General features: G+C 52.3%; 7 protein-coding genes across 7 annotated transcripts; 5 read left to right on the top strand and 2 right to left on the bottom strand.

Annotated features, from left to right (window-relative positions):
* Nucleotides 1–216: 216 nt before the first annotated feature.
* On the top strand, nt 217–2185 carry INS49_001174 (uncharacterized protein; the record flags this gene model as incomplete). Its single annotated transcript, XM_043162007.1, has 2 exons — nt 217–231; nt 302–2185. 2 exons carry the CDS (start codon nt 217–219, stop codon nt 2183–2185), a joined length of 1899 nt encoding a protein of 632 aa, XP_043030513.1.
* Nucleotides 2186–3936: 1751 nt separating this feature from the next.
* INS49_001175 (uncharacterized protein) lies at nt 3937–6922 on the bottom strand (the record flags this gene model as incomplete). The annotated part of the gene is made up of 9 exons (XM_043162008.1): nt 3937–4350; nt 4451–4495; nt 4555–4699; nt 4761–5019; nt 5125–5719; nt 5789–5811; nt 6269–6366; nt 6430–6601; nt 6655–6922. The coding sequence occupies 9 exons, from the start codon at nt 6920–6922 to the stop codon at nt 3937–3939; spliced, it is 2019 nt and encodes a 672-aa protein (XP_043030514.1).
* A 3551-nt stretch (nt 6923–10473) lies between these two features.
* INS49_001176 (uncharacterized protein) lies at nt 10474–11411 on the top strand (the record flags this gene model as incomplete). Its single annotated transcript, XM_043162009.1, has 3 exons — nt 10474–10740; nt 10889–11002; nt 11073–11411. 3 exons carry the CDS (start codon nt 10474–10476, stop codon nt 11409–11411), a joined length of 720 nt encoding a protein of 239 aa, XP_043030515.1.
* An 810-nt stretch (nt 11412–12221) lies between these two features.
* On the top strand, nt 12222–13405 carry INS49_001177 (uncharacterized protein; the record flags this gene model as incomplete). Its single annotated transcript, XM_043162010.1, has 3 exons — nt 12222–12540; nt 12631–12963; nt 13035–13405. 3 exons carry the CDS (start codon nt 12222–12224, stop codon nt 13403–13405), a joined length of 1023 nt encoding a protein of 340 aa, XP_043030516.1.
* Nucleotides 13406–13718: 313 nt separating this feature from the next.
* Nucleotides 13719–14886, bottom strand: INS49_001178 (uncharacterized protein; the record flags this gene model as incomplete). Its single annotated transcript, XM_043162011.1, has 3 exons — nt 13719–13983; nt 14034–14375; nt 14534–14886. 3 exons carry the CDS (start codon nt 14884–14886, stop codon nt 13719–13721), a joined length of 960 nt encoding a protein of 319 aa, XP_043030517.1.
* Nucleotides 14887–19564: 4678 nt separating this feature from the next.
* INS49_001179 (uncharacterized protein) lies at nt 19565–20568 on the top strand (the record flags this gene model as incomplete). The annotated part of the gene is made up of 5 exons (XM_043162012.1): nt 19565–19578; nt 19672–19781; nt 19857–19939; nt 20157–20412; nt 20468–20568. 5 exons carry the CDS (start codon nt 19565–19567, stop codon nt 20566–20568), a joined length of 564 nt encoding a protein of 187 aa, XP_043030518.1.
* A 2075-nt stretch (nt 20569–22643) lies between these two features.
* On the top strand, nt 22644–24853 carry INS49_001180 (uncharacterized protein; the record flags this gene model as incomplete). Its single annotated transcript, XM_043162013.1, has 5 exons — nt 22644–22772; nt 22834–22922; nt 23018–23391; nt 23463–23578; nt 24485–24853. The coding sequence occupies 5 exons, from the start codon at nt 22644–22646 to the stop codon at nt 24851–24853; spliced, it is 1077 nt and encodes a 358-aa protein (XP_043030519.1).
* Between the last annotated feature and the right edge of the window lie 7 nt (nt 24854–24860).

The following is a 24860-nucleotide window of genomic DNA, read 5'->3' on the forward strand; positions in this document are numbered from 1 at the left end:
ATCTGGCTCGACTCCCTCAGGCTTCCAAGTTCTCAACATATTGCGTTCTTGCTGTTAAACTGTCCCTCAGTCCGTCCGTTCGTGTTGTGTCTGAGTGGCAGCAATGTCTCTGCGACCAATACTACGGGCATCGGCAGCAGGCTGCTCAGCATGTAGAGCATCCATCCTTGGCCACTACTCCCCAACCTGCAGCCCTGCTGTCGGCGCCGGGGCTCAATGGCCATCCCATGCGTCGCCGGCCCTGCGACATCAAGCTATTCCCGCTGCTCTCGCCACCCGAGCACGGTTTTTCTCCTCTCAGAAAGCTGTAGATCAGACTGAGGCCGAGGTCAAGGCTGAATCAGAGCCCAGCAGCAAGCCCACTGCAGCGGCCACCGAGGACGGAAGTCAAACCTCACAGGCAGAGGAAGGCGGCGGCCGAGAAGAAGAGCCCTGGTATCTCCAGGAGGAGCCTCCCAGGCATCCCTCCCTGGTCCAGCAAAGTCAATCCCTTCCAGAGGTACCGGACAATGTCCCTCTGATCCTATACGACCTTGTCAAGTATGCCGCTGAGGACATGGGCTTGGACGAGCTGAAGCTACTGGACCTGCGGACCTTGGATCCCCCAGCTGCTCTTGGGCCTAACCTCATCATGCTCTTCGGCACTGCCCGCAGTGAGCGTCACCTGCATGTCTCTGGTCGCCATCTGGTGTCGTGGCTGCGCAGGAAGGGCATAAATGCCCATGCCGACGGCGTTCTGGGCCCTAATGAATTCAAGATCAAGATGCGACGCAAGCAAAGGAAGGCGAAACTCCTCGGCACTGCAGCCACCCCCATGGGACGCGACGATGGCGTCACTACGCGCTGGATCTGCACAAATCTCGGTACACTTTCCTCTGGCTCCCAGGAATCAGTCGAGTATGAAACCGCGACCGGCTTCGGCACCAGGCAGAATGGTACGACGATCGTGGTACAGGCATTCACCGAATCCAAGCGGAAAGAGCTGGACCTTGAGCTCCTCTGGTCCCGCATTCTGGCTCGCAGGGGCGACGACAGCCTCATCCCAGACGACCTGGAATACACCGAGGCCGACACTCACCCCAACGAATTATCTCTGTTCACCGAAGGAGGCTCGCCCAAGGTCTTTGCAACGCCTTCCCAGCGCCGCTTCCTCTCGACTTCTTCCAGGCGGCCTGACCAGGTAACTGACCCGCCAACCAGCGACTCAATAACCAACCATGTTAACCCAACCTTAGACCCTGCAGCTTTCATAGCCACCAAGGTGGCAGAACTGGAGCGACTGCAGGCACAATTTGCAGGCTTTTCCTACGAGGACGCACTCGAGGCACTAGACAACTCTAGAACTGGACAGCCTTCGGCATACACAAACGCCTGGAACCAAGCAATTCAGCGCCTGCGCCCCGAACATAGCTGGCAATTCCGACTGTGGTTGTGCGTGGCGGGTCGCCAATTAGGGGTGCGACGTTTTGACCTGGCCCATCTGCGAGAACTCGTGCATGAGATGGAGCTTCTGGGCATCATCTGCCATCGCGGCCACTACATTGAAATGCTCCAAGCGGTCTACCTTGAACCCACTGACAGCACCGTGCCGTTGTCAGAGCAGTCGAAAGTCGCTCTTGAGATACTGAACGTCATGTATGAGCGTGGCGAGCCGATCATAGCTACAGATGCTATCGTGTCGCTCCTTGAGTCGCTAGCTCGGACAGAGTCTCAGGGCAAGCAGACCACCGAGCTTCAAACGATCCTGGAAAAGTTCCTACTCCAGGCTGACCTGCCGTACATGGGCGAGGATGCCGTCATGCGGTTGATGAATGCATATGCCGCGCAGGACAATTGGACACGATTCTGGGAAATCTGGCGCATGCCGCCCAGGTTCCAAGAACCACGCTCAAGGCAGCTTTATCTACACTTATGGACGACCATGGCCTCGACGAACCACCAGAAACGGTGTCAAGAAGCCATTCGATGGTGTTTTCACGAGATGCTGAACGAAGACCCGCCTGTCGGGCCTGTCATGGAGGTCAAAGATGCCCTGGAGGCGTGCCTAAAGGTTGCCGACCCGCAGGCAGAGCAGATTGCCAGGCACCTAGTGATCAAAGACCACAAGACGAAGATGCTCTCTATGCACGAATTTGTCGTGATATACCGGCTATTGAACCCGGATTGGGTTTTGCGACGGACCTAAGAAGTTGTCTTCATCACCTCTGGCTACGTTGGAATTCTTCCAAAGAGGCGGTCCACGATGTACATGAGATCCTGTAAAATACTGTCACCGATACCCATAATATATGCAAAGGCTCTTTTCTAACAATCTGTCCCCAATGCTTTACCGTGCTACATCCTCCTGCCAAGTTAAGCCGTGAGCACGGTATCAAAATTACCCATGACGGACACACTGTCTGACCGCTATGCCGCCCGAGGACCCACGCACGTCAAGCCCGTCCTGTTGTTCGAAGATTGACACTTCCGACGCCCTCGACCGAAGAACCAAAAAAACCATGGACATCATCACAGAACGCCGGTCTGATCAGGAGGTCGGACGCCTCGGCAGGCCCCGAGCCGCATGACCGCTGGGCTCAGACTCGGCGTAGATTGGAGGATCTTTACCACAGGGCTCCAATGTGTATCTGGGAAGAGGTGTTCGCTGCCCTTCTGGTGTCTGCGCTGCGCTGGACCCCGTCTCTGGCGTCAGCTGAGGGGTCCCGCTTGAGTCCGGGCAGGTGACTGAGTAGTGTCGACGCCCATCACTGGCAGTAGCCAGCTCGATAGCGTGTTGGTCTTTAGCATGATGTCGAGACTTGTCGACGCCTCCTTTGCCGAGGGGAGAGATAATGTTCATGTGGAATCGGTCGCGTTGGCAGCCGCCCCAAGAGTTGCGAGCGGCCGACCGGGGTGGCACAGCGACGGGCACAACTGCGCCCATCTCACCACCAGCCTTCCACCGGGTATTTTCATGGACTGTTTCGAGCTCGTGACTTTCGTATCCACCTTGAAATTGAGGGCGCTGATAACCTTGTTGTTGGGCATCTCCGTATTGGGTCTGTTGATCGTGGTATTCAGTCGCTCGTGGAAGTAAGCTGCTTGAGCTCTCCTTTTGGTAATAATGGAGATAGAACCAATACCAGATGGAAGTTACGAAAACGACGAAAAAAGAACATGCAGAGATCCAGAGCAGTAGTCTCCTCTGGTAGTCATCACCGGCCATCGTAGGGATTTCCGCTTCGGGGTTGAGGTTTGCCGTCTTCGCCGCTTGTCAGACAGGTGATTCGAGTTCTTCGGACTGGGTGCAAATTACTAGCCTCTTTACTGTTCTCTCCACGTGAAACTTGGTTGATTGAAATATCGAAACTGAGTAAAGTTCAATTTTAGGAGGGAATTCCAGCTTCGGGGAATATGTATTATTACATGCCGTGGAACAACCCTCAAATTCAGTTTTCTGCGGTGTCTTTCAATTTGCTTCTTTGGTGACCTGACAAATTTTGTGAAGGAATCAAGAATAAGTCTTGTTTCAGACACTACTGGATATGATGAATGACAGGTAATATGCAACCTGTGACAAATTCTCCTTTGTTTGCTACCAGCGTCAGCCTCAAGAGTCTCAATGTAGGGCTCTGAACAAGGATATTTCAACCGCCCCTGTGGGACTTCGCACGACTAGACTGAATGAGACCAACATTCCAGCCTGCTGCCTGGGGCTGTGCATTGCTCATGGCGATCGACATACTCAAGAGAGTCTCTGGGCAATGTTCTAGCCCATCGAGCACCTACGAAATCAGAATGTACTCTAGCTGGCGCTGAGTCGCTGTGGAGACTAGTTCTAAAACAACAAGATAAATGGGATTGATATATCAGATACTCTAGCTATGTGTGCCTCCCTAATTCATCCTCAGTGTTCAGAAATACATACGCTCCCCAGGAGCAGTCGCCGTTGATTTATCATCCGCCTAAGGCCGGGTTCAGAGCACAATAGTCAGGGTTGCCTGACTGGAAATTGTTTCCCCAGTAGGCAGGGAACTGAACAGCCTTTCCACTGCCACCCTGCAAGGCGAAAGTAGAGATGAATACCAGCATTTCGGTGCCGCCGCTGATTGCTGCAGCCAGCAAGTAGTTGTATTTGATGAACCACTCGGGATGCTTCTTCCGGAGCCAGAACTGAACAAAGAAGCCAATGGCAAAATAGATGCCAACGGACGAGTTTATGCCCACGGAAAGGTAACCGAGATACCACAATAGCACCGGCGTGACGAAATAGTCAAAGCCAAATGTCGGGAAACGACGATGCAGGAAATAGAAAGGCAATGGGAAAACGAAGCCAAGAGGCAGTGCGAGGACAATCCACGTGTAGGTACGCTACCGTACTATGTTAGCCACGGACCCTAAATTCATGCATTCTGAGGCATTCCAAGACAGAGCAGACGGGGAACTCTGTCAGGGGAGGACTTATACTGACCCCGATGGAGAACATGAACTCAGAAAGAGCTCCAAATGCAATTGCCTGACATTAAGGTCAACCTGATGAATTAGGTAGACTGAAGGCCCAGGAGAATTACTAACGTTGGAGTTGAAAGATTGTATCACCTGGCCTGACCAGATGTTTGTCCCTTGTATGGACAGAAGGATTTCTCGTTGGTTCTCTGTAATGATGGTCATAAGGATATAATTGATCACAGCACCAAACAATGTGCCGATGATTTGCATACTTTATCCGTCCGAGTTAGTTCGCTGCAATGCTGTTGGGTGTCACTTCGGTGCTGACTTACGTGAAAGTGCACCTCGGGCTCAACTTTCCGTACTGTCCAAGCTTGAGGCTTCCAACCAGCCCCAAAGCCTGAGCCTGGGCATTTGCCCCAAATAACACGAAGAACATATTGGCCACGGGCTTTCCAGGGTGCAGATATCCCCCGATGAGTTGAATAAGCGATGTGATCGGCACCTGGAATCCGAGAAGACCTGACATTGCGCCAAAGAACAGTGTGCCGAGGAACGAAAGAGTTACGGCAATGATAAAACCCCACCATGCTGAGTACGTGTTAATCACCTGCCGCGGAGCCTGAAGTGATGCATTCTGGAACAATCCAAAACATGACGGGCGGGGAACCGTGAAAGGAAAATGATGGTACTTACGGAGCGTCGATCCGAGAACGTAGATACAGGCAATGCCTGTAGTCGTGGACACGAGGAGGATGAGGATATACCACCAAGCAGGTACTTCTTTGTACACAAGCATCAAGCGGTAGTGAGGATCAAGTCCTGTTTCAGAAACCGGTGCGGATTTCCTTTGCCATAGGAGGCTTGGGCGTTTGATGTAAGTCAAAGTGGACTTGAAATCGAAATCAAAGGCGCTGCGGACCGCATCACGGTTCCATAATATGATATGAGTTATAGTTGCGGTGATGCCCAGGTTTGTGGTCAGCAGATAAGCCCCATTCGTAGCGGAGAAGAACGGTAAGCCCTGTGCTTCCAATGCGTTCCTATCCAGCTCGAAATTTGAGTCCAGGATCGCGGACTGGTTGTATATCTCAAAAAGGGTCGAGGTCGAGTTGGTCGAAAAAAGCTGTTGGGATAGAAAAGGGAACTTGATTGCGCTCCAGACATTGCCATAGTACATCCCGAGGAATAGGCCGATGCAGCCTATGTACCCAATGAAGCCGTTGGTGAGAGTCTGGAGTGGCAGGTAGAAGCATGATGTGCCAACGTACTGCCAGTCGAAACATAGTGACTAAAAAATTAGACGCTCGATCAGTACTTATCCTTGAGTCAAGAGAAGAGATGTTGAAGAATCCCATACCAGGAGCCCAAGCCCCTCGTTGCCTGCGGACCCGCCGAACACATTAGCAACGAGAAGGCTGTTTCGCTGCGTGAGGCAGATGACCGAAACTCCAACCAGGATTGGCATGATATATTGAGGGAACAGCTCCCAGATAGCCACAATACCAAAAATAACCCAGAAGAAGTTGAACTTTTTCTTCATCTCTGCTCTTTCTCGGTGGAGTGTTTCGATTAACGAGCTTAGAGGCAGGATCGAGGGCCAAAGCATTCTCGTCGGATAAACCAAGCTTTTGCGGAGTACACCGGCCATGCCGTAACCAAGTAGCTGTGATGAAAAGCAGGAGTATCGCAACAACTGGTTCGGGGACGACATTGTCTTTTGACGGAGAGGTTAGTGATTGTCTTTTTGTTCCGGTTTTGGGATACAGTCGTGCGAAACACAAGCTGACGGTCATCTACCGTGGCTCGTAAACATCTAGAGGGGTCCAGATCAACTTACAATAAAGCTTTTGCGCTGCCAGAACTTCTGTCGCATAGGCCGCCCCACTTGCACTGCTCGACATGATTACAATGGCAAGGTGCTCCTTAGAGTTGAACCTTTGCGCCGTGCATATTAGCGGCCGGTCAGGATGGTACTGTTGGGGATTGCCGCTGACTTACGCATGGGGGTTAAACCATCTGCCAATGAACCCCTTCTGGGGAACGATGGCCTCGAGAGCAACTCCTCCAACATAGGATATGACCGTGAGGAAAATTATCGACACAGACACACTCTGGGGCTTGAATAAAAAGATGGTCCCTAGCGCTGAACCAAAGGCAGACAGCCCAATACCTGTAACCACAATTAGATGGGCAGCAGCCACATTGCGAAGGGAGGGTGCAGACCGAGAAAGAAAACTCTGAACGTCCAGGGGTTCAGTGTAGGGTCGTCATCAACATGGAGTGCTTTGAGTGCCATTTCCTCCATGTTGGCCACCAGAGGCTCCGGTCCCACGCGTTCAACATCGCTGCGAATGGAAGTGAGGGACTTCTCTCGAGTGATCTCTGTCGAAGAGGTATAACTGTAGTCCTTCCTTAGCTCGTCCATCCCGTTTTCTTCAATTACTACTGCCGACTGCGTCTCGCTAGGAGAGGACAAGCGATCCCGCGCCATGTTGTCCTGGCAAATATCGATATTCAAGGAAAAGAAGAATCAATGGAGCAGAGAAACAACGGCAAAATTAGGGCTGCATCGGGGAGTCAGTCCAAGGCCTGCTTGTTATGTCTGAGCGAAAGATGGACTGTCATCACGCCGTCCATGAATATCCTCCTTGGACAGTTCCTCTTGCTTCATACAGGAATGCATTGCCGCCACAGCCTACAAATTAGGCACCATTGGCTGTGATAATAATCAGTAGCACGCATGAGTGCCAGGCTTTAGATTTAATCTTCAAGCAATAGGGTTCGGTATTGTTATCTGTGATTTCGAGATGAGACATCAATGGAACATCCCCATCAAGCTAGTTGACTTGCTGGATGATCGGCTGAACTCGAGGGATCTTGGCTATACTAGGACGTTTTTATGGAGGTGTGCCCCTCCAGAATGGCGTGGTGTATGCCACCACATCAAATATCCAGCTCTACCCCGGCGTGTAATTTATGCTTGTTGGTCGGCTTGTGGGTTTATGTTCAAATGCGGCTCACTGATACTCGGAGCTTAAGCTTGAACAGCACGGGAAGGCTTGGTGGGGGTTCGGCGACGACTTCGAAGAAGCTTCTGAAACAGATGTGTCGGGACGTCATGTGGCCCCGTTTTGTTTCGACACCTGAACGAGAAAATTGAGAACCATCCATCCAACTCACCTACCGTACAGTCACATCTGGGTGTGGAAAGTTTCGGCCAAACTAAAAAGTCTGTGGAGATAGGCTCGAGAGAGACTTCCTTCAAAAGTGCACATTGTAGAGACAGAGAACGGCAGGATTGCTTCTGATCTAATCACGTGGACCACATGTACGGTGAATCTTGGAACAATGATTGCCCTCTTAGCTGTTTGGGCGTTCTTCGTACTGACAGGCGGACGCAACTAGTAGTACAGCATGGGCTCGGGACGACGAGCTTCCGGATTCCCATTCCTGTGATCCGTTGCAGCCACATGCACATGAAGGGTGGGTGATATGCCAAGGTTATCTATCGGCAGCACCCATATTCTAAGATATGGTCGAATATGCGTTCTGTTGAACACCCTGGTTGAAGCTTTTCATCGAGCGTGGCTATGCCCACGCTCCCGGCCCCTGGTGACAGACTTCAATTTTGCGGTTGGAAGGCGAATGGCGTTTTTGCAGCATGCATGTATGTTGGAGTTGAATTCAAGGTCAACGATATGTGATTCATAGGTCCAGTATCGTAATCAGTGATGTAGTCCTCGATGTCACCACCCTCTGAATGCCATGAGGCCGGGTTAAGACATATACTTGAAATTCTTTTGCCATCTCGCATATGAATACCAACCACATGGACTCAGGACATCCAACGACTTAATAGTGATCGCTCTAAGGGCGATATGTAGGTCTGGGATGATTTCATGTTAAATCATCAACAACACTGTAACGAAAGTCAAACGTGGAACATAAACAGATTATCATCAGTGTTCCTCCAGTAGTGCATCAGGGTTGCTGAGGGAGAACAATATGAATTGGCTTCGAGAATAAAACTAACAGCATCCATGGAGGGTGCCTAGAAGTCTTTCTCTGGCATAGGCATAACTTTCACAGACACTGCAGGAACCAGGGAAGCCTCCACAAGATTGGTGTCAATACCAAGGTGAGTGTTCTGTTAACGACAGATCTAAGTTACCAAAGATGCAGTATGGTTGTCCCATTGTGGGCGTGGACTGGGATCTAGCTTTTCGGGCTGCAGTAGAAATTACGGAGCTCACATGTTCATCATTTTACCTGGCCTTTGTAGCCAATAACTACTAAAATGAAGTGACATTGAGGCAAGTAATCGACTTTTTCGTGATATATGAGCCGTTGTGAGGAGCCTGTCTATCAATAATTACAGGTCATCTCACAATATGGGTGTGCTGTATCACCTGTTGGGCCATGAAAAAGCCATGTACGAAAAAGGAGGCATGACTATGCTCATTTGTGTGCAGGATCGACTCTCAAACAGGGGCAAGCCATGATCTGTAAATGATACATACGTACATGGTAAACATTGCAGGCTCTTGATGATAGCAAGCTAAGAGTCACCATATCTCACCTTGCCGCCACAGACGTATGGCCCGAGCGTTTGTGCAGAGTTTGTTTCTCAGGACGTTAACAGGTGCCATGGAGTTCCAGCGCCGATTATAGCTTCAGCAAATGTATATGTCTCGCGACTCGCAATTGCTTTTTCTCGTGATTGAGTCAAACTACAGCCTACATAATCCCTCCGCTCGTTCCACCCTTTCCCTCCCTTCAGGCGTGATATTAGCCATTACCTGCTATTTACTTGTTGCATGTATGCCTGCAATAACGAGCCGGCCTCCCTAAATATAAACTCAATGGGATGTTTTTGTGCTCATTAGTCAGAGCTCTGGCATTTATGCGTGCCGTGATGCCGTTTTTCTCGGAGTCCGTGACAAGCCCTTCGAGTCCAGAACATCATCATACAGAGGTATTCCCTGTGACGGGTCGGCCGGGGGCAATGTATTTCGTTCTGCGCAGTTCGCCAAGAGCCTGACAGAATTCCAGCCCCAAACACCAGAGGCGCAAATTAGGTAAAGGGACTTCCCCATGCGGAAAACCCGCACGTGCGGCGAAGGTAAATCGAATGAACCGACCAGCATCATGACTCTCACGACGTCTGTCGTTACCCACCTCGGAGGATCGGCACTATCCGAGAGCTCGACGGAGGGCTAGCCCGAGCCGATCGGCGAAAAAGAATCACACCATCGAGTGTATTGAGAATAAGCCTTTGCACTTACGTCGAGTCCAATTCAGCACGTGAGCTTAAATGATGTGCAAGGCTGCTATCTGAGCGACCGGGAAGACCTCTTCCGCTCACGATGAATACCTCTCAGCAAAGGAGGAGCTCCACCGGACTGGGCATCCGTTAGAGCTCCACAACCTAGTTCAAAATCGGTATCATGTTCCATTGCAGGCGCAGGCACCGATGGGGCTGTTAGCCAACACTTGTTCCGCTCCTATCCCCCTGAATTTCGTTTCTGCGTGTTCGTGGCCCGTCGGGTGTAGAAGCGTGGCTTTGGACCCGTTCATGCCAAAACCTGGTTCGCTGGTGTTGCCAGCCATGCTTCAGCCCAGTGCAAAGATGATGAAGGCAGCGCCCGGGGCACCTCGTAAAGTAGTGGATGCGCCCGCCCTCGCGTCTTGATTCCTTCCCCAGAGACGTTCGGCTTCCGCAGAATCCGTTTCCATTTCGAAATGTTTGTCTAAATCTTGCGCTCACTTAATAATTAAGTAGACGCTGGCCAACCTCGTTGGTCTTTGAGAGCATCCTCTCAATCCACTCCTTTAAACTGACCTCAGCCGCTCTTTAAGTCAAATATCGCAGACTTCGGAAGTTGATTTCCGTTTAGGGCTGTCACATCTACATGCTCTGGACACGTCTCCCGAGGGCTCACGATCCCCCTACACCGTCTTGAATTGCCGCTGCACCTCCTCGCCTTCCAGGCAAAGAGAGCCCTTACCGATCCACCCGAAAACGATATATTTCGCGACAACATGCTGGCTCAGACATGCGTGGCTATCGTGGCCTTGCTCGGTCTTGGTCGTGCCAAGCCTACAACCAGAGTGCTGCAGCATGACGATGTTATTGTTGCTGGTAGTGATGGCTCGGTTGTTGTAATGAAGGACTACGAATATGAGCTCAAAGAGGCACGCGAGACTCTGCAAGGCAGAATGGTCGACCCCGTCCGCGTTGCAACCAGACAAGAGAGCCACGCAAACCAACGTCGATGTGACGAGAGTGTAGAGTATCAAGTGCTGTCGGTGAGTAGGAATCTCGATTCAATTATGACTCCGCGAACTGCCCTAGTCAGCCGTCAGATGTATTGGTCGGTCGACAAGTCGTCGAGTCATGTCTACTCTACATTTCTCCATACACTTCCACGGCGCTGGCTGATCTCATTTATCACAGGACACGAACTTCAATGACTGGGATGTTGCAATGTCGCCAGTCGTGGGAAACATCGGCTCGACTGGCGCTTCAGTGGCCGTAACCAAAGGATATTCAGTTGCCAACAGTGCCTACGTACGTGATCCAGGCTCACCTCTCAGGATTATTAAGTTGCTCGGCAAGCATGGCTGACAAGAATCAATAGGGAAATAACGTGATCTCGCGGTCCTTCCTGGAGACTTTACTTGGCGTCGACATGCCAGGCAAAGGGACTTGGACTTGGACAACGAGTGATGACCAGACGTTTACGTTCCAGGTCCCCCAGGGGCAGTACGGGCTTGTCGTCAGCAACCCGTACATTCGTCGCGTCACGGGAAACTATATCTCGGGATGCGTGGACTCCCCGAGCTACGAGCCGTGGCAGACGACCACGTACTCGACACAGGAGTACACTGGGATGCAATGGGTCACTGGACCCATTCGACTTTGCAATAGCACAGCCTACCCGGTCCCGTACTGTGTTGGATCGGGGACACACGCATAGAGACTGCCGACCAGTAGATTGAGAGCAATCCAAGACCTTTATCCGGACTACATGAGCCCAGCTGCTGACCATGTGCCTGCCTGTATGACCACTCCGTGGCCATTAATTCATGAATCTTTCAATTGTCCAAATTCAACCGACCTGAAAATATTTTTCGGGCGAGTTTGCCAGCGCAGGAGGCAATCGGTCCAGGTGAAAAGACCTATTCGGGGCTTGGGACCGCCGGCCTTCTGGTACGCTTGACAAAGGAGCAGAAGCCAATTGATCTCGGAGATGATTGGCCCTCTCGATCATATTTTCGGCCAATTTACGTTACGACGGCCGAGCGACCAGAGCGCTTACCCACCTCATACTAGTTTGTGGCGCTTTGTCACGAAGGGCTAATATCTGTGGAGCAGTCATCGCGAAACTCCGAGGCGGCAGATGCGGCCGCACGGCGATACCGCAGTCGGGTCCGCTAGGTTCGGCCCTGCCCGCAGCGGCCGGCGGCCGTCTCTGGGGAGACTCGCGCGTTGTCTTCAAATAGCATGCTATCTTGCACCAACTGAAAACGATAGCCAATTTGTTAGAGCTCCATCTAAGCGGGACCCTCTCCGCGGTCCACCCTGCGGATCGGCCGCGTCTGTTGGCTGGTACCAGTATCGTCGCCAGTGGGAGCTGCATTCCGCCAGGGTCAATTATTGCACATCGCCTTGGTCGAAATGGTATAAGAACAAACAGCAGCCCTCATGATGTTCCCACAAAGACCAAGCACACCCTCGGGCCAAATAACCGCAACGCTAAGCCCATCTCCATTTGATATCACCAATCATGACTCCACCATCTGGAAGTCTCTCCAACATCGCACTCACAGGCCCCAACAATGCCGGCTACACCCTCCCTGACGATGCGGTCTGGCTCATCACCGGTTGCTCCTCCGGCCTTGGCCTGTCCCTGGCCCAGCTCATAGCCGCCCACCCAGCGCACCGTGTCGTGGCCACTGCCCGCAACCCAGCCAAGATCAAGGGCCTCCTTCCTTCCAGTTCCCGCGTGCTGGTCGTTGCGCTGGACGTGACCTCACCGAGCTCCATCACTTCAGCCCTTGGGACGGTCCTCGAGCACCCTGATTTCGGACGCGTCGATGTCCTCGGTACGTCCACGAGAGCGTCCTCCCCAGTCCCCCACCATCTCGCTACTTGAGCATCCTTCCCAAACAACCCGAGTCTAATCAAGATATTAGTGAACAACGCCGGCCACGGATTGATGGGCGACACAGAGTCTTCCCTGCCCTACTCCCCTGCGGTGCCAAACTCCTCAGACGAGGAGCACTCCAAGGCCCGCGCCGTAGTGGACACCGACTTCTGGGGCACCGCTACCATGACCCTCCATGCGATGCGCATTATGCGTGAGGACAATGCTAGGAATGGTGGTAAGCAGGGGGGTCTTGTAATACAGATTTCCTCCATGGGTGGGTTCATGGCCTTCCCTGGCAATGCCTACTATCATGCTGCCAAATTCGGGGTCGAGGGCTTTACGGAGAGTGTCAGGCGCGAGGTGCGGCCTCATTGGAATAGTAAGTACCTGACATCTCCTGTCTATCACAGACTATGGATCGAACGAAGCAGTCCGCTAATATGGAGACAGTTCACTTCACCATTGCCGAGCCTGGCGGTATCGACACTAATTACGCGACATCTAGCATGTCGACTCTGGCCAAACACCCTGCCTATGACGCCGCAGATAGCCCGGCGCGAATTCTCGCGGCCTATGTGGACAACCCTGAAGCTCGCAAATCTTGGTCGCGGCCCGAGGCCATGTCCAAGGCCATTTATGAAATGGCGTCGCGCGGCAAGCCAGTTCCACTGAGGTTTCCTCTGGGCGCAGTCGCTTGGCAGGTGCTAAGGTCAAAGGCCGAGAGCACAGTGGAGGAGTTTGCAGAGACTAGAGCGTTGAGTATTGGCGTTGACGGCACGGAACACGCAAAGGACGCTGAGAAGGTGAAAGACTTGTATTGAGAATAGCAAGGCAGTTGATTTGTCGGTATCCGTATGTTCAATGTGGTGAAAGCATGGGGTATAACAGCCAGAAAGCAATGAAGAAAACCAACGATAGTAAAAATGTCGAACCCGTCCGTCGATCCGGTGGGTGGAACGCAACCCCAACCACAGTCCGAACACCACCGTCCATGACGTGTCGTCTAGTCGTGAGATAATGTGACGTAAAGGTCAGTCCTGCCACACTGGCAAGATACCACAAGAATAGAAGAGACCAAGGCTTTGAGCGTGTCCTGCAGAGCATCACAGAAAAATGAAGATCAAACTCCAGCACTTAAGCTGCTTCACCCTCCTCATGGCGGATTCCATTGCTCCCGGCTGGTGGGCCGGATTTCTTGGGAGCTGGTTCATCAATGTTGGGGGATATCTGATCAAACTCCATCGCCTTGACGAACTTGTAGAACCCGGCTGCAAGTAAGGCGCCCAGGATCGGACCGAGCCAGTAGATCCAGTGGTAGCCGGGAAAACCCCCCTGGGTCACGACTGCAGGACCGAAGGATCGCGCAGGGTTCAGACTGCCACCGGTGTACCGGACGCCCCTGTGATACACGTCAGCTGGATGGTGGCAACAACGGGTTGATTTACTCACGTCAGTTCGGCAATAAACAGAGCCAGTCCAACGGCGACAGGAGCCACAGCGGTCGCTCGATGCTTCTCAGTTGCCAGCATGAAGATGACAAAGACCAGTTCCGCCGTCAGAAATGCCTCGATGAAGAGGCCACGAACAACAGAGGTGTCGTTAGCGAGACCAGTCGTAGCAGCGATGCCGTCACCAGGCAGGAGACCAACGACAAGGGCCGAGGCAGCAATGCTACCGAGAAGCTGGGCGACGATGACCAAGCCCAGACGCAGCAGGCCGATACCACCAGTGACGAACATGGCAATGGCAACGGCAGGGTTGAACATGCCGCCCTCAATGCGGAAGAATGCCCTGTGACAGGAAATCAGTCTGGGGACTGAGTCGGCGATGCGCCATACCGGCTGTTCAGCCGAGGTGCGACACTCCGAAGGCAGGATTCCTTGGCCCAACTTCCAGTTGACAGATCGTGGTGCCTTTGACTGGGAGCAGTGAGGAGTGAGACTTCTTACCAGACATTGACAGCCAGGGAAATACCGAAAGCCAAGGAAATGTAGAGCAGTCTGGCGATATCGACTACTCCTCCCAAGGCGGAAGGAGACGTGTTGACAGCGTGGGTGGCACCCAGCGCGAACTGGATAGAGTCAGTTCTCAGCCCAGTTTTGAACATAGCAAGCCATGTGAAGAAGGACACAGAAAGTCTGACCAGAAGGAAGAGAAAGGTTCCAACGAACTCGCTGGTGGCTGCGGCGATGTGAGCCTTGACCGGGGCTGGAAAACGCTGACCCAGAGGTTGCGAGATCAGAGCCTCTCCATTAGAGTCGGGGCCATTCCCGGATCCCCTCTGCCAAGGACGAGGAGGCATTGTGGCTGGTTGGCTGGGAAGAGTTGTGAGCTGAATTGGATGTTGGTGCTTCAATCGTGAGGATGGGGATAGAGGCGGTCGCGGTACAGTGGCTGATGCTGAGGGGTGGCTTTGGGAGTTGGTTGAGATGCTCAGGGTGCCGGGCACACGAGACAAAGAGGTCAGATATCAGAGGACAGAGACTGCTGGTTGTTGACTCCTGGAGAGGATGGAGATGAGAGAAAAGAAGAGACCACCAGGGATGAAAAGGCACGGCCAGAAAGGAGCGTGGGTTTTGCCTTGGGCCGTCCAGTGTTATGTTGGGCAGATGATGCTCTGGGAGGAAGGCGCGAGTGGACCACAGACAGCCACCATGCGAGGAGGCAGATGGAGGGGAGGCACGACAGTGATCCGACGCAACTAGCAAATGCAGGAGCAAGAGCAGGTCCCGACGAGGCAGGAACGAAACAGCAATCCCACGAATCAACCACGGGAGAGGAGAGGAGCTGTGCCTGCAGCCCGCAGACGGCGACTTCCTGTCCTCCACAGCGCACATCTCCTCTTCCACATGATGATGACTTCTCCGTAATGCGCGCCTGGGCATCTGAGCACGATCACATAAGTGCAAGTACACCGAATTGTGCACGTGGGTGTGGGTGTGATGGTGCGAGCATTGCGAGACAGGCTGACAGCACATTGTCGGATCACAGCCCGAGACGATTCGTTGAGACCAAGGGGACACCTGCACACGCTTCACAAGCACAGGCTTAGATCTGACACTAACGACTGAGACGAAAAAGAGCCTGCTTGGGCCAGGCTAGACATGTTAGCAAAGCACCGTGGCCAAAACCGCAATGCGAGACCCGACCAGGCGTCACTTGATGCTTGGTAGCAGTTGCCAGGATGCTCGTCTCTCGTTGCCCTTTCACAGCGCATACATGGTCGGAAGGCGCCGAGAGTTCGACGTCTTTCTCAGCCAGTTCCGAGGACGCCAGCGATGCAAGAGCCAGCCAGAAGCGTGTATGTGGAGGCTACCCTCGACTTCGAGTTCGTCCTTGCCTCTTGTCCTCGAAATATCAAATCCCTCCATAGATAGTATTGTCAATGCAAATCTCGGCAAAGGACTTGCTTCCGTTCGGGTGTCCGTCAAAGCTTGCCAGAGCTCTCCCAATGTTGCCCCGAATTTGGGAGGAGAGGGACATTCCGCCGGAGCACGGCAAAGGCCGTCCACCACTCTGCCACTGACATTTGATCGTGAAGGTGCCCAGGATGTCCACAGAACGGCTCCGACGATACACAGGCTCACGAAACAGGCACGCCACAAATCTCAGCGCGTGTGTACTCGTCAACCGTGGCCAGTCAATGCTCGGCTTTGATCGCCGTCCTCCGGTTTTCCCAGATTCCTCGTTGCACCATCGGATCCCCTCCCCGGCCGCCAGTGGTAGGGATTAAGTTGGTATCGCGGCGGACGGTCTTCGATCTCGTGCAGACGATCTCTGCGGGCAGGGACAGTATCGATCGTGGCTTGCATCTCACGTTTCCGTTGTCTGAAGAGCGGAGCATTAGCTATCGCCAGAGGGCTGGTCCGCCGGAGAAAATGTCCTTAAGCGCGGTAAGACATCGTCCATGTCAGCAACTTCCCCTTGAGCGGCTGTCTGCTTGTCTGCGAGGCGGCTGCCCGCCGCGTGCCCATCATCCTCATCCGCTGCAGATTCCGTCACATTGTCCCACTGCTTGCTGGGGATGTTCTCAACCATCAATTGCAAATATGGGGGCGTTCTGGGTCCTCTCACACTTGCTTCCAATTGCGTCGAGGTTCCAAGCAATAGCTGCAATGATCTGCAAAGCGTGTTTAGCAGCGGCGCCCTGCGAAAGCTCGTGACCTGCAGTCTCACACAGCATCGTGTTGTGCAGACAATCCACATCAGTGCCCATCGATCCGAGATTTCCTTCTCAAAGCACAGGCTCTGCAGGCTTATGAGAGCAGCACGGGCGGGGCTGCCGAACACGACGTGTAACCATTGTCTCGCTTAGAGGGAGATGATGTCCGGGACAGTGGGCGGTAGGTCCATGGAATGAACGGATTGGCAACTGTTGGTTTCAGAGAACAATAAGCCACGGCCAACATCAAGTTTCGTAATGCTTTCCCCCCGTTCCCTGCTCGGCGGCTGGTCTCGTGGGGCCCGAGATGCTGGCGAATGGTACCCGGATGACGCCCAAACAACATTGCTGTGCACCCATAATCGAGGCTCGCATGACCAGGTAAGGGTCGAACACTAAAGCTCCTCGTGTAGGCGGATTCGTTGCGCACCTTAGAACAACCCCGCCACTTGTCGTGTCGCCTCGCCCCACAGAGTTGGAAGATATTGCTGTCAGCTTGCCGATGATGTTGAGCGCCGTCAGGCGGGCAAGCACTTATCGCCTCGTCTCATCAAAGTCTTATTTGTGGATTAAGCATGACACCCCACAGCAAAGGAGACGTTCACCCAGGACTTGCTCACAACTCCAGGAACCGAGAACAGAGCCCAGAGTCGAAACAAGAAAGCGTCGGTGTCAAGCAGACGCAATTTGTTGAGGCTATGCCGACCAAGAGGTTGTCGAATGTCTGTCGGTCCTGCTGCCGACGTCGGATAAGTACATGCTCTGTTGTGAGTCTACTGACACCGCATGCCAGCCTCTCCTGCAGGTGCTGTAGACGCCGAGCTGCATGTCAGGGGCCGCAACAGGCCTGCCGCCATTGGCTGCTGTGTGCCCATGCGGTGTAGAACGTTGTCCCCACAAGCGACAGGGTGCAGCCATTGCTACGCTGCGGTGGACTCCAACGCTGGGAATATCCGGTGGTCGTCCCAGCCGCCCGGAAGCTCTCAAGTGGTTTTGAAAACTGCATCGCTTTCTTCTTAGACGGGGAGCTTGTCGCCGAAAGATCAACTCTTCATTTGCGTCGCCCAAGCTGCATCCGGAAAAGCTGCCCAAAAGGGCCACCTTGCGAATGTTGCTCGGCTAAAGCATCAAATCCTAAATCTCTACAATTAGCTGCAGGCCAAAGCCAACTGCTCCACGGATCACATCAAGGAGCCAAACGATGTTATCTTCACAAGGAGAGAGTCAAACCCCACGTTCTTGGTGCCAAAATCCGTAAGGTTCTGTTAATTGGGATACTACTCAGTAGGCAGAAACAAGCAGCTATCCTCATTTTCGCCAATGCGCCCCTAGCGAGCAAGCGGTTTGGGACCTCAAGACTGGGAATGGAGGGAGAAAAAGCACTATTCGGACATCCCATATAGTGGACAACGCTGTCGATGACTTTTTGCTGATGAAGAGGGTGGGAGGAATAATGAATGATAGTCAAAAGGACATCTAGAAGTCGTGAAATAGGTTGGACGCGACGACCGAGGTTGAAAAGGATACAAAAATGAGTTGCTGGACAAGGTGAAAGATATCATCCATGAATTTGAGTCTAATAAATAGGGGAAATATACACGCCGAGTGGCATTAGAACTGCACCCTCTCGCGGTCCTCGGAAGAGGAGGCTTTTTTTTTTTTTTTTTTTTTTTTTGGATAGAGACCCAAGCACCGGCTCAGAATGTACTGCGTTTGTTACTTGATATAGAAGCAGTGCCTCCTAACTGTTGAGCCTAGATTACTTGAAGGTAGTTCAGCTTACCCTGAAAAGATAGCATTTTCGTTAAAGCTTGCTCTCAATGGTTATTTGCTTGACTAGTGGTGTCGTAGTCCAGGGGCAATTTCTCCAGGTGTTCTGCCAGTGAGTTTTGGAATCAGAAAGAGGAGCGGCGAAAAGACAAGTCTTGAACCTTGGTAATTGATTGGACCTAGCCTTTGCTCATTGACAGCACAGAGACAAAACAAGCCCTGATTTCTGGTAATTTGAGGGTCTGCTACACATTCACTCCAAGAGCCACCCAGAAGACAAACCAGTCAGATGCTGAAGCAGCAACGAGCAACAAATGAAGGAAGCTCCATTACCAGTAGGGTTTAATGAGATATCTCCAAGATCATAGACGCACACAGCACACAACGGGGTTTTGACCTCAGGAGGTTGCATGCATCGTCTGGTCCAGTAAACACCCCTACCATCCCCTGCCGAAGAAGGATTCGGCCAACGTTGACGTTCTCGCGGAGCTGAGCAGGCTGAATGAGCATCCAGGGGGCTATGAAATGCGGACTCAGTTCACAGCACAGATAACAGCCTACGGGATCCCTCGAGTAGATCATGATTAAAAATATATGTGGCTTGAGCGGTTCAAATACTCAAGTAATCTTACTGGGCTGACAGGCTTTTGTCACCAACAACCTCCGAAGTGATCGGGAATCCGTCCGGCTGACTGCAGCAATACCCAAAAATGAACATCATTTGATCCAGAGTAATGCCTCGTTCAGCAGTTACACAAGGTCTTCCTTGGGAGGCGGCAGCGCCTCAATCCTCCAATACAGGACATGAGTGGCGCAACGGGGCTGAAATAATTCAGTCCTTCAATGAATAATCAACTCCTTCAATAACCAAAAGTAATTATGCCTTAAGTTCATGGGGGCTATACACGTTCATATATATCAATGTCGATATGTGCATGTATATATTTCAAGTGTGAGAATGCGAGAATTCCGTGCAGTGTTTTCATGATCTCTCGAGTCTGTCAACTATAGTAGGCTTTGTTTGTCTTTCGTTTTCTTGACAGCCAGCATGATTTCCGCACTGTTTGTCTTGTCCGCGCTTTGAGCGATCGGCGCTGCGTTTCCGAGCTCCACGAATTTCCGGCGGAGTTCAAACACCTCGCTGCCTGCATGCAGCTCGACACCCGAGGCGTGTGTCTGCCCGGACGGTACCTTCTACCAAATCTCAACAACTTATGCCGTCTTTCTCGCTGATACCGGGGATCTGACGGAGCTCATCTCTAACTGTCAGTGGTTTTTCCCCTTCACTACTTCGCCTTCCGTCCCCTACCCTGGGACACCTAGCTAACGGCAAATCGTAGTCACCGATACAGCCTGGCAGGGTGCCAGTCCGGCCCGAGTCGGCGGCAATGCTACCAACCCGACTCGAATACTCCAGGGCGAGGTCGATGGGTCTTAGATTTAGTGGCGATAGAGAGATGATATTTTGCTACCAGAAGAGGGGGAATCCCCATACTATTTATTTGCAGACTTTCCATCTCTGGGTATAGTTATTTCCAAGCACTCTGCCGTTTGCGTGCAATTAATAAAGGAAATACCTATTTCTTGATTTATATGCAAACGGCCATATAAATCCTGAAAACGGCATTAATCCTTTCAAGAATGGGGCTCCGATCGCCACCACCGAGCTGTTGACTGAGTTTGTTGACTACTCGGGCGGGGAGTACCTCTCGCACAAACGACTGAGGAAGGGTTTCTTCGAGCGGTTTGAGTTAATCGACGTACCGATCCATTATACTGGGGAGAGCGGGCCCGGAATCGTTGGTGGTGCGTGGGATACCATAGATGTCCGCAAGATCAGCGATGGCAAAACACTCTGGGTTTGGGGCATCTACGCTTGCATGTCTTCGGCTTGGGGTATGAAAAACTCCTTGATGCCGCTTCCAAGTCATATTGCTAACGTACACCACAGACTTCCGTATGATCCATCAGTCGCTCATGCAAAACATCAACAGTGCCTTGGAGAAAGAGGGAAAGCTCCGAGGGGAGACGATCGGACCATTCTCTGTGTAAATGCGGTTGGGTACCGGTTATTTAAGTTTCTTTGTACTAGATAGACTTCATTTCTCCATGCAGTGCCACATACACTCGCAATGTTCTAAATGAGACTTACTGCTCTTGGCTTTTACTTGAATCCTGACTTATGCCTGGTGAGGCAGCGGCTGTGGCGCCTGGCACCCACCCACTTCGCTTCGGGCCGAGAGGGTCAGACATAAATAGGCCCAGATGGCCCCCTTTCTTCAAAAATACCTGTCTATCTGACCAGACGCACTGTGTTGCGGTGACTTTGTTTTCTTCACGATTCGCTGGCGCGTCTGGGCCTAAAACTGCGGCCTGCCCACTCGCCGTTTTGCTGGGTGATTTGCTGCCGCCAATTTGTCAAGCCCCACTATGGACATGCTCCGACTCCTGCGTCCTTCCTACTAAGTAGCAGTCTTGTCCTTCATTCGTATGGCTGGCGGCTGGAAGTCTCCAATAGCGCAAGGATTTTTCAGCAGTTTGTAGAGTTGAAACTCGTTCGAATAGGCAGCCGCCGGGAACAGCGGAACCATGCCTCCGCTGGCTGTGTTTAGGAATAGGATGATCACATGAGATTCTCTAGGAAAACTACGCAAGGTCATCTAATTTTGGTTGTCCGTTGGTTGTAAAGGCTATGCACACTGCCAGCTTGCTCATTCCCAGGCCATGACCAACACTTTGTAATTACATGTTGTCTACATACGCATGAAACTAATCTTGTTGCATAATACTGCTGCGTATCATGCAAATAAGCGAACCATGTACAATGCAGATGAATCCTTAGGGTCTGCACATGGCACTACGGTACAGTACATTATACTCCAGACAAGCAGTTGGTGTTGTTTTACACTGGCAGGTGCTGGGTCTAGTCCCTCGGGATTCAAGAACATTGATTGGCCGTGTCTCTGATGCAGTCGGACGGGATCTACTTGCCACTCATATGTGCTCAAGTACATGCTCAAGCATCTGGTTACGTAGGCAGCATCTGGGGACCCGGAATCCCTCTACTGTTGAATGTTAGGGAGCCAGTATACAGTCCTAAGGTTATCTCATGCTGCTGGCATTGCAGGTACCTTTTAGTTCTATAAAGCCAAGATAAGGTGCCGAACGCAGACAATAAACAAGCATATGACATTTATCCCTGGCTTGCTGTCATTCCAAAGCCCCGTCTGCACCTCCCTGCACGTGGCGAACCGCTACGTAAAAGTACTATAATCCTGCTGGTTTCGGTGCCCGATGCATTGGAGTGCCTCCTGGTAAGCTCATTAATGACAAAGCAGGGGTGGCCATTAAAAAGAAATATCTGGATACGTATGGTCTATGTGCTGTAAATGGAAGCGGCCCTTCGGTCTATACGGAATACCCGGACGTGCAGCTTTGAACTTTTGCGTGTATTCAATAGACGCACGAAGCGTCTGCGGAGTACTTTCCGTTGCCTGTAACTACTGGGGCCCCCTCATGATGAACCCCTGTATGTGACCTCCGAACGTGCAGCTTACGATCCGTTTGACTGCATAAGGCATCGGAAGGCATTCCGGACAGGGGCCAGGATCCCAACTCAGTTTAGCCCACCGGTGCCAGCCTCGTGTAACTCGAATTCCAAGCCAGCCTTGTGTAACTCGAACTGCATGCCAGGCACCACCCAACGTGTCACAAAAGTTTCCGTACGCAGAAGTCTCCAAATTATGAGGGGCCTGCCTGCCCCTCCTCACGCCATCTGCGTCCTGGTATGTTGGGAGCAAAGGCGACTCGACTCGATTCGAAGGGTTCCGCGTTGCAAGTTCCAAGCTTTTCACTCCAACTCTGCTCCCATCTCCGCTGCTTATCTACGAATAATTATCACCATGCCGATCAAGAGCAACTTGACACAGTCGTTCCCGCCGAAGCCCAGCTTCACGGAGAAAGATTTGTGTGACCTGTCTGGTAGGGTCTACATCGTAACCGGTGCAAATGCCGGTGCTGGTGGGTTATAGTCACTTCTACAAGCATCATGTCCCCCACTGATTAATCATTCTCACCAGGCAAGGAATTCTCACGCATACTCTACTCCAAGAAATGCCTCTGTTTACATGCTGGCTCGATCGGCCGACAAGACTAAACAGGCCATCGAAGCCATCAAGAAAGTCGTGCCATCTTCCACCGGCGCCTTGAAATACCTGCGTCTGGACCTCGCGGACCTCGCCTCCATCAAGCGCACAGTGGAGCAGTTCCTCGCCCAGGAGAGCAAGCTACATGTGCTTTGGAACCACTACGCCCCAGGGCTATGAGCAGCACGTCGGCGTCAACGTGCTAGGTGGCTTCTTGCCGGCGAAGCTGCTCACGCCCGTGCTAGTATCGACTGCCCAATCGTAAGACTTGTCGCCCTCACTCCCCATAGCAGCGCATTCCACCTTGTTTTATTCAACGTTATTACCTGAGTACCGACTGATCCTCGTGAGAATAGGGCGCCACCGAACACAGTACGCGTTGTGTGGGTATCCTCGGTAGCGGGAGAAATGTTCGCTGAGAAGAACATCGGTGCCACGCCAGAAATGAAGACCGGAACCATGGCCAAGAAGTCTGGCAGCGAGCGGTACTGGTACAGCAAAGTGGGAAACTGGGCCCACGGCGTAGAGTATGCCTTGCGACCGCAGGCCAACGGCGTCATAAGCGTGCCCCTGAATCCAGGCAATCTTCAGTCCGAACTGTACCGTGACCAAGGCTTCCTCATGAAGATCTTTGTCAAGATCTTGATGTACCCACCGGTCAACGGAGCGTACACGGAACTGTTCGGTGGCCTCTCGCGGGATATCACCCTCAGCAAGACTGGGTGCTGGGGTAAGCCTTTTTCCCCTCCTCGCCTATGTTTGAATCGACACCGTAGATCGTGGCTAATTCTCTTCTGCCAGTCGTCCCATTCGGTCGTACATATCCTGTCAGGCAGGACCTGAACTTAGCAACGAAGCCAGAGTCGGAGGGTGGCACTGGGGGAACGGCGAAGTTCTGGGAATGGACTGAGGAACAGGTCCGTCCGTACCTACAATTACGTGCAGTCAGGATTTCCGATCTTGTGTATTAGCAAAATTGGGCAGCTTTCCTTTTGTGTCAACGCAGAACTAGTCGTAGAAGAGTTAAGTACATAATGGTAACACAAGCTGGACTTCAAGACATTCTGGCCGTGGATCGCCTCTCGACTTTAAAGGAGCTCACACCCATACTTATGCAAGGGGGGCTCAGTTTCATCATACCACATTTCAAGTTCAATTCCTCGGCACAGCTCCGGAAGAATCGCACTACGAGAAAACGCCAGAGAAATGAATTTGTCCGTATGACGGGCTATTCGTATTGGTTAAGTCTGCATTGGTGTCCTATCTGACGTGCAGATCCCCTCAACCTAATGCATGAGACATCCGCCTGCCAGTGAAAGGAAGCCCGCTCCGATGCAGCTAAGAAGCCGATGTCCATCTTCCAGGGCATTTGAGTCTTACAAGATCAGCACACCAACCGGGCTGACAATAGTCGTACCACTACTTTGAGGGAGCTCTTACAACCCGCAAACTTCCAAAGTTCTCCTTAGGTTGGTAACCCCACACTGACATGCAGCATGGCCATACTGAGCTTATCAAGTCGTCCAGTTCACACAATCTCCGTATCCATTATTGTTCTTCACTGTCGGCATATGCCTTGGAGTGAGAACATTTTGACAAAGCTGATACTCCAAATGGCACTGTCGGCGCTCCAACCCCTAAGCTCAGGGGTCTTAGCTCCTACTCTTGGGGGGCTCTGCATCCTATATTATGTGGCATCCACATTCCTGACATGGTACCGACTACGCAAATTTCGAGGTCCCTTTTGGGCATCAATCTCGCGCCTCTGGATGGTCCGCACTGTCATGTCGGACCGAGCAGACATCCAGTATGAGGAAACACAGGAACGGTATGGCGGTCCGTTGGTTCGCGTCGCCCCTGATATGCTCGTGACGGACGACGCCGGCGTCGTGCGGCAGATCAACAGCGTACGTGCGGGCTACCGAAGATCGAGTTGGTATCATAGCTTCCGCGTCAATCCGTACGAGGAGAACATGATCAGCACCACCGACGATGCATTTCACACGTTCGTCAAGTCGAGCACCAACGGCGGCTACTCCCTCCGGGAGATCCCGGCCATTGAGAGCTCCATCAACGATACCCTCGCCGAGCTGAAGGCCTTGCTGCGGTCCACCTATCCCTCTACAGATAAGGACACGCGCCCCATGGATTGGGGCAACGTGGCCGAGTATTTCACTCTGGACACGCTCTAGAGAGTGT

Source organism: Diaporthe citri, assembly GCF_014595645.1.
Source record: "Diaporthe citri strain NFHF-8-4 chromosome Unknown scaffold_1, whole genome shotgun sequence".
NCBI classification, from domain to species: domain Eukaryota; kingdom Fungi; phylum Ascomycota; class Sordariomycetes; order Diaporthales; family Diaporthaceae; genus Diaporthe; species Diaporthe citri.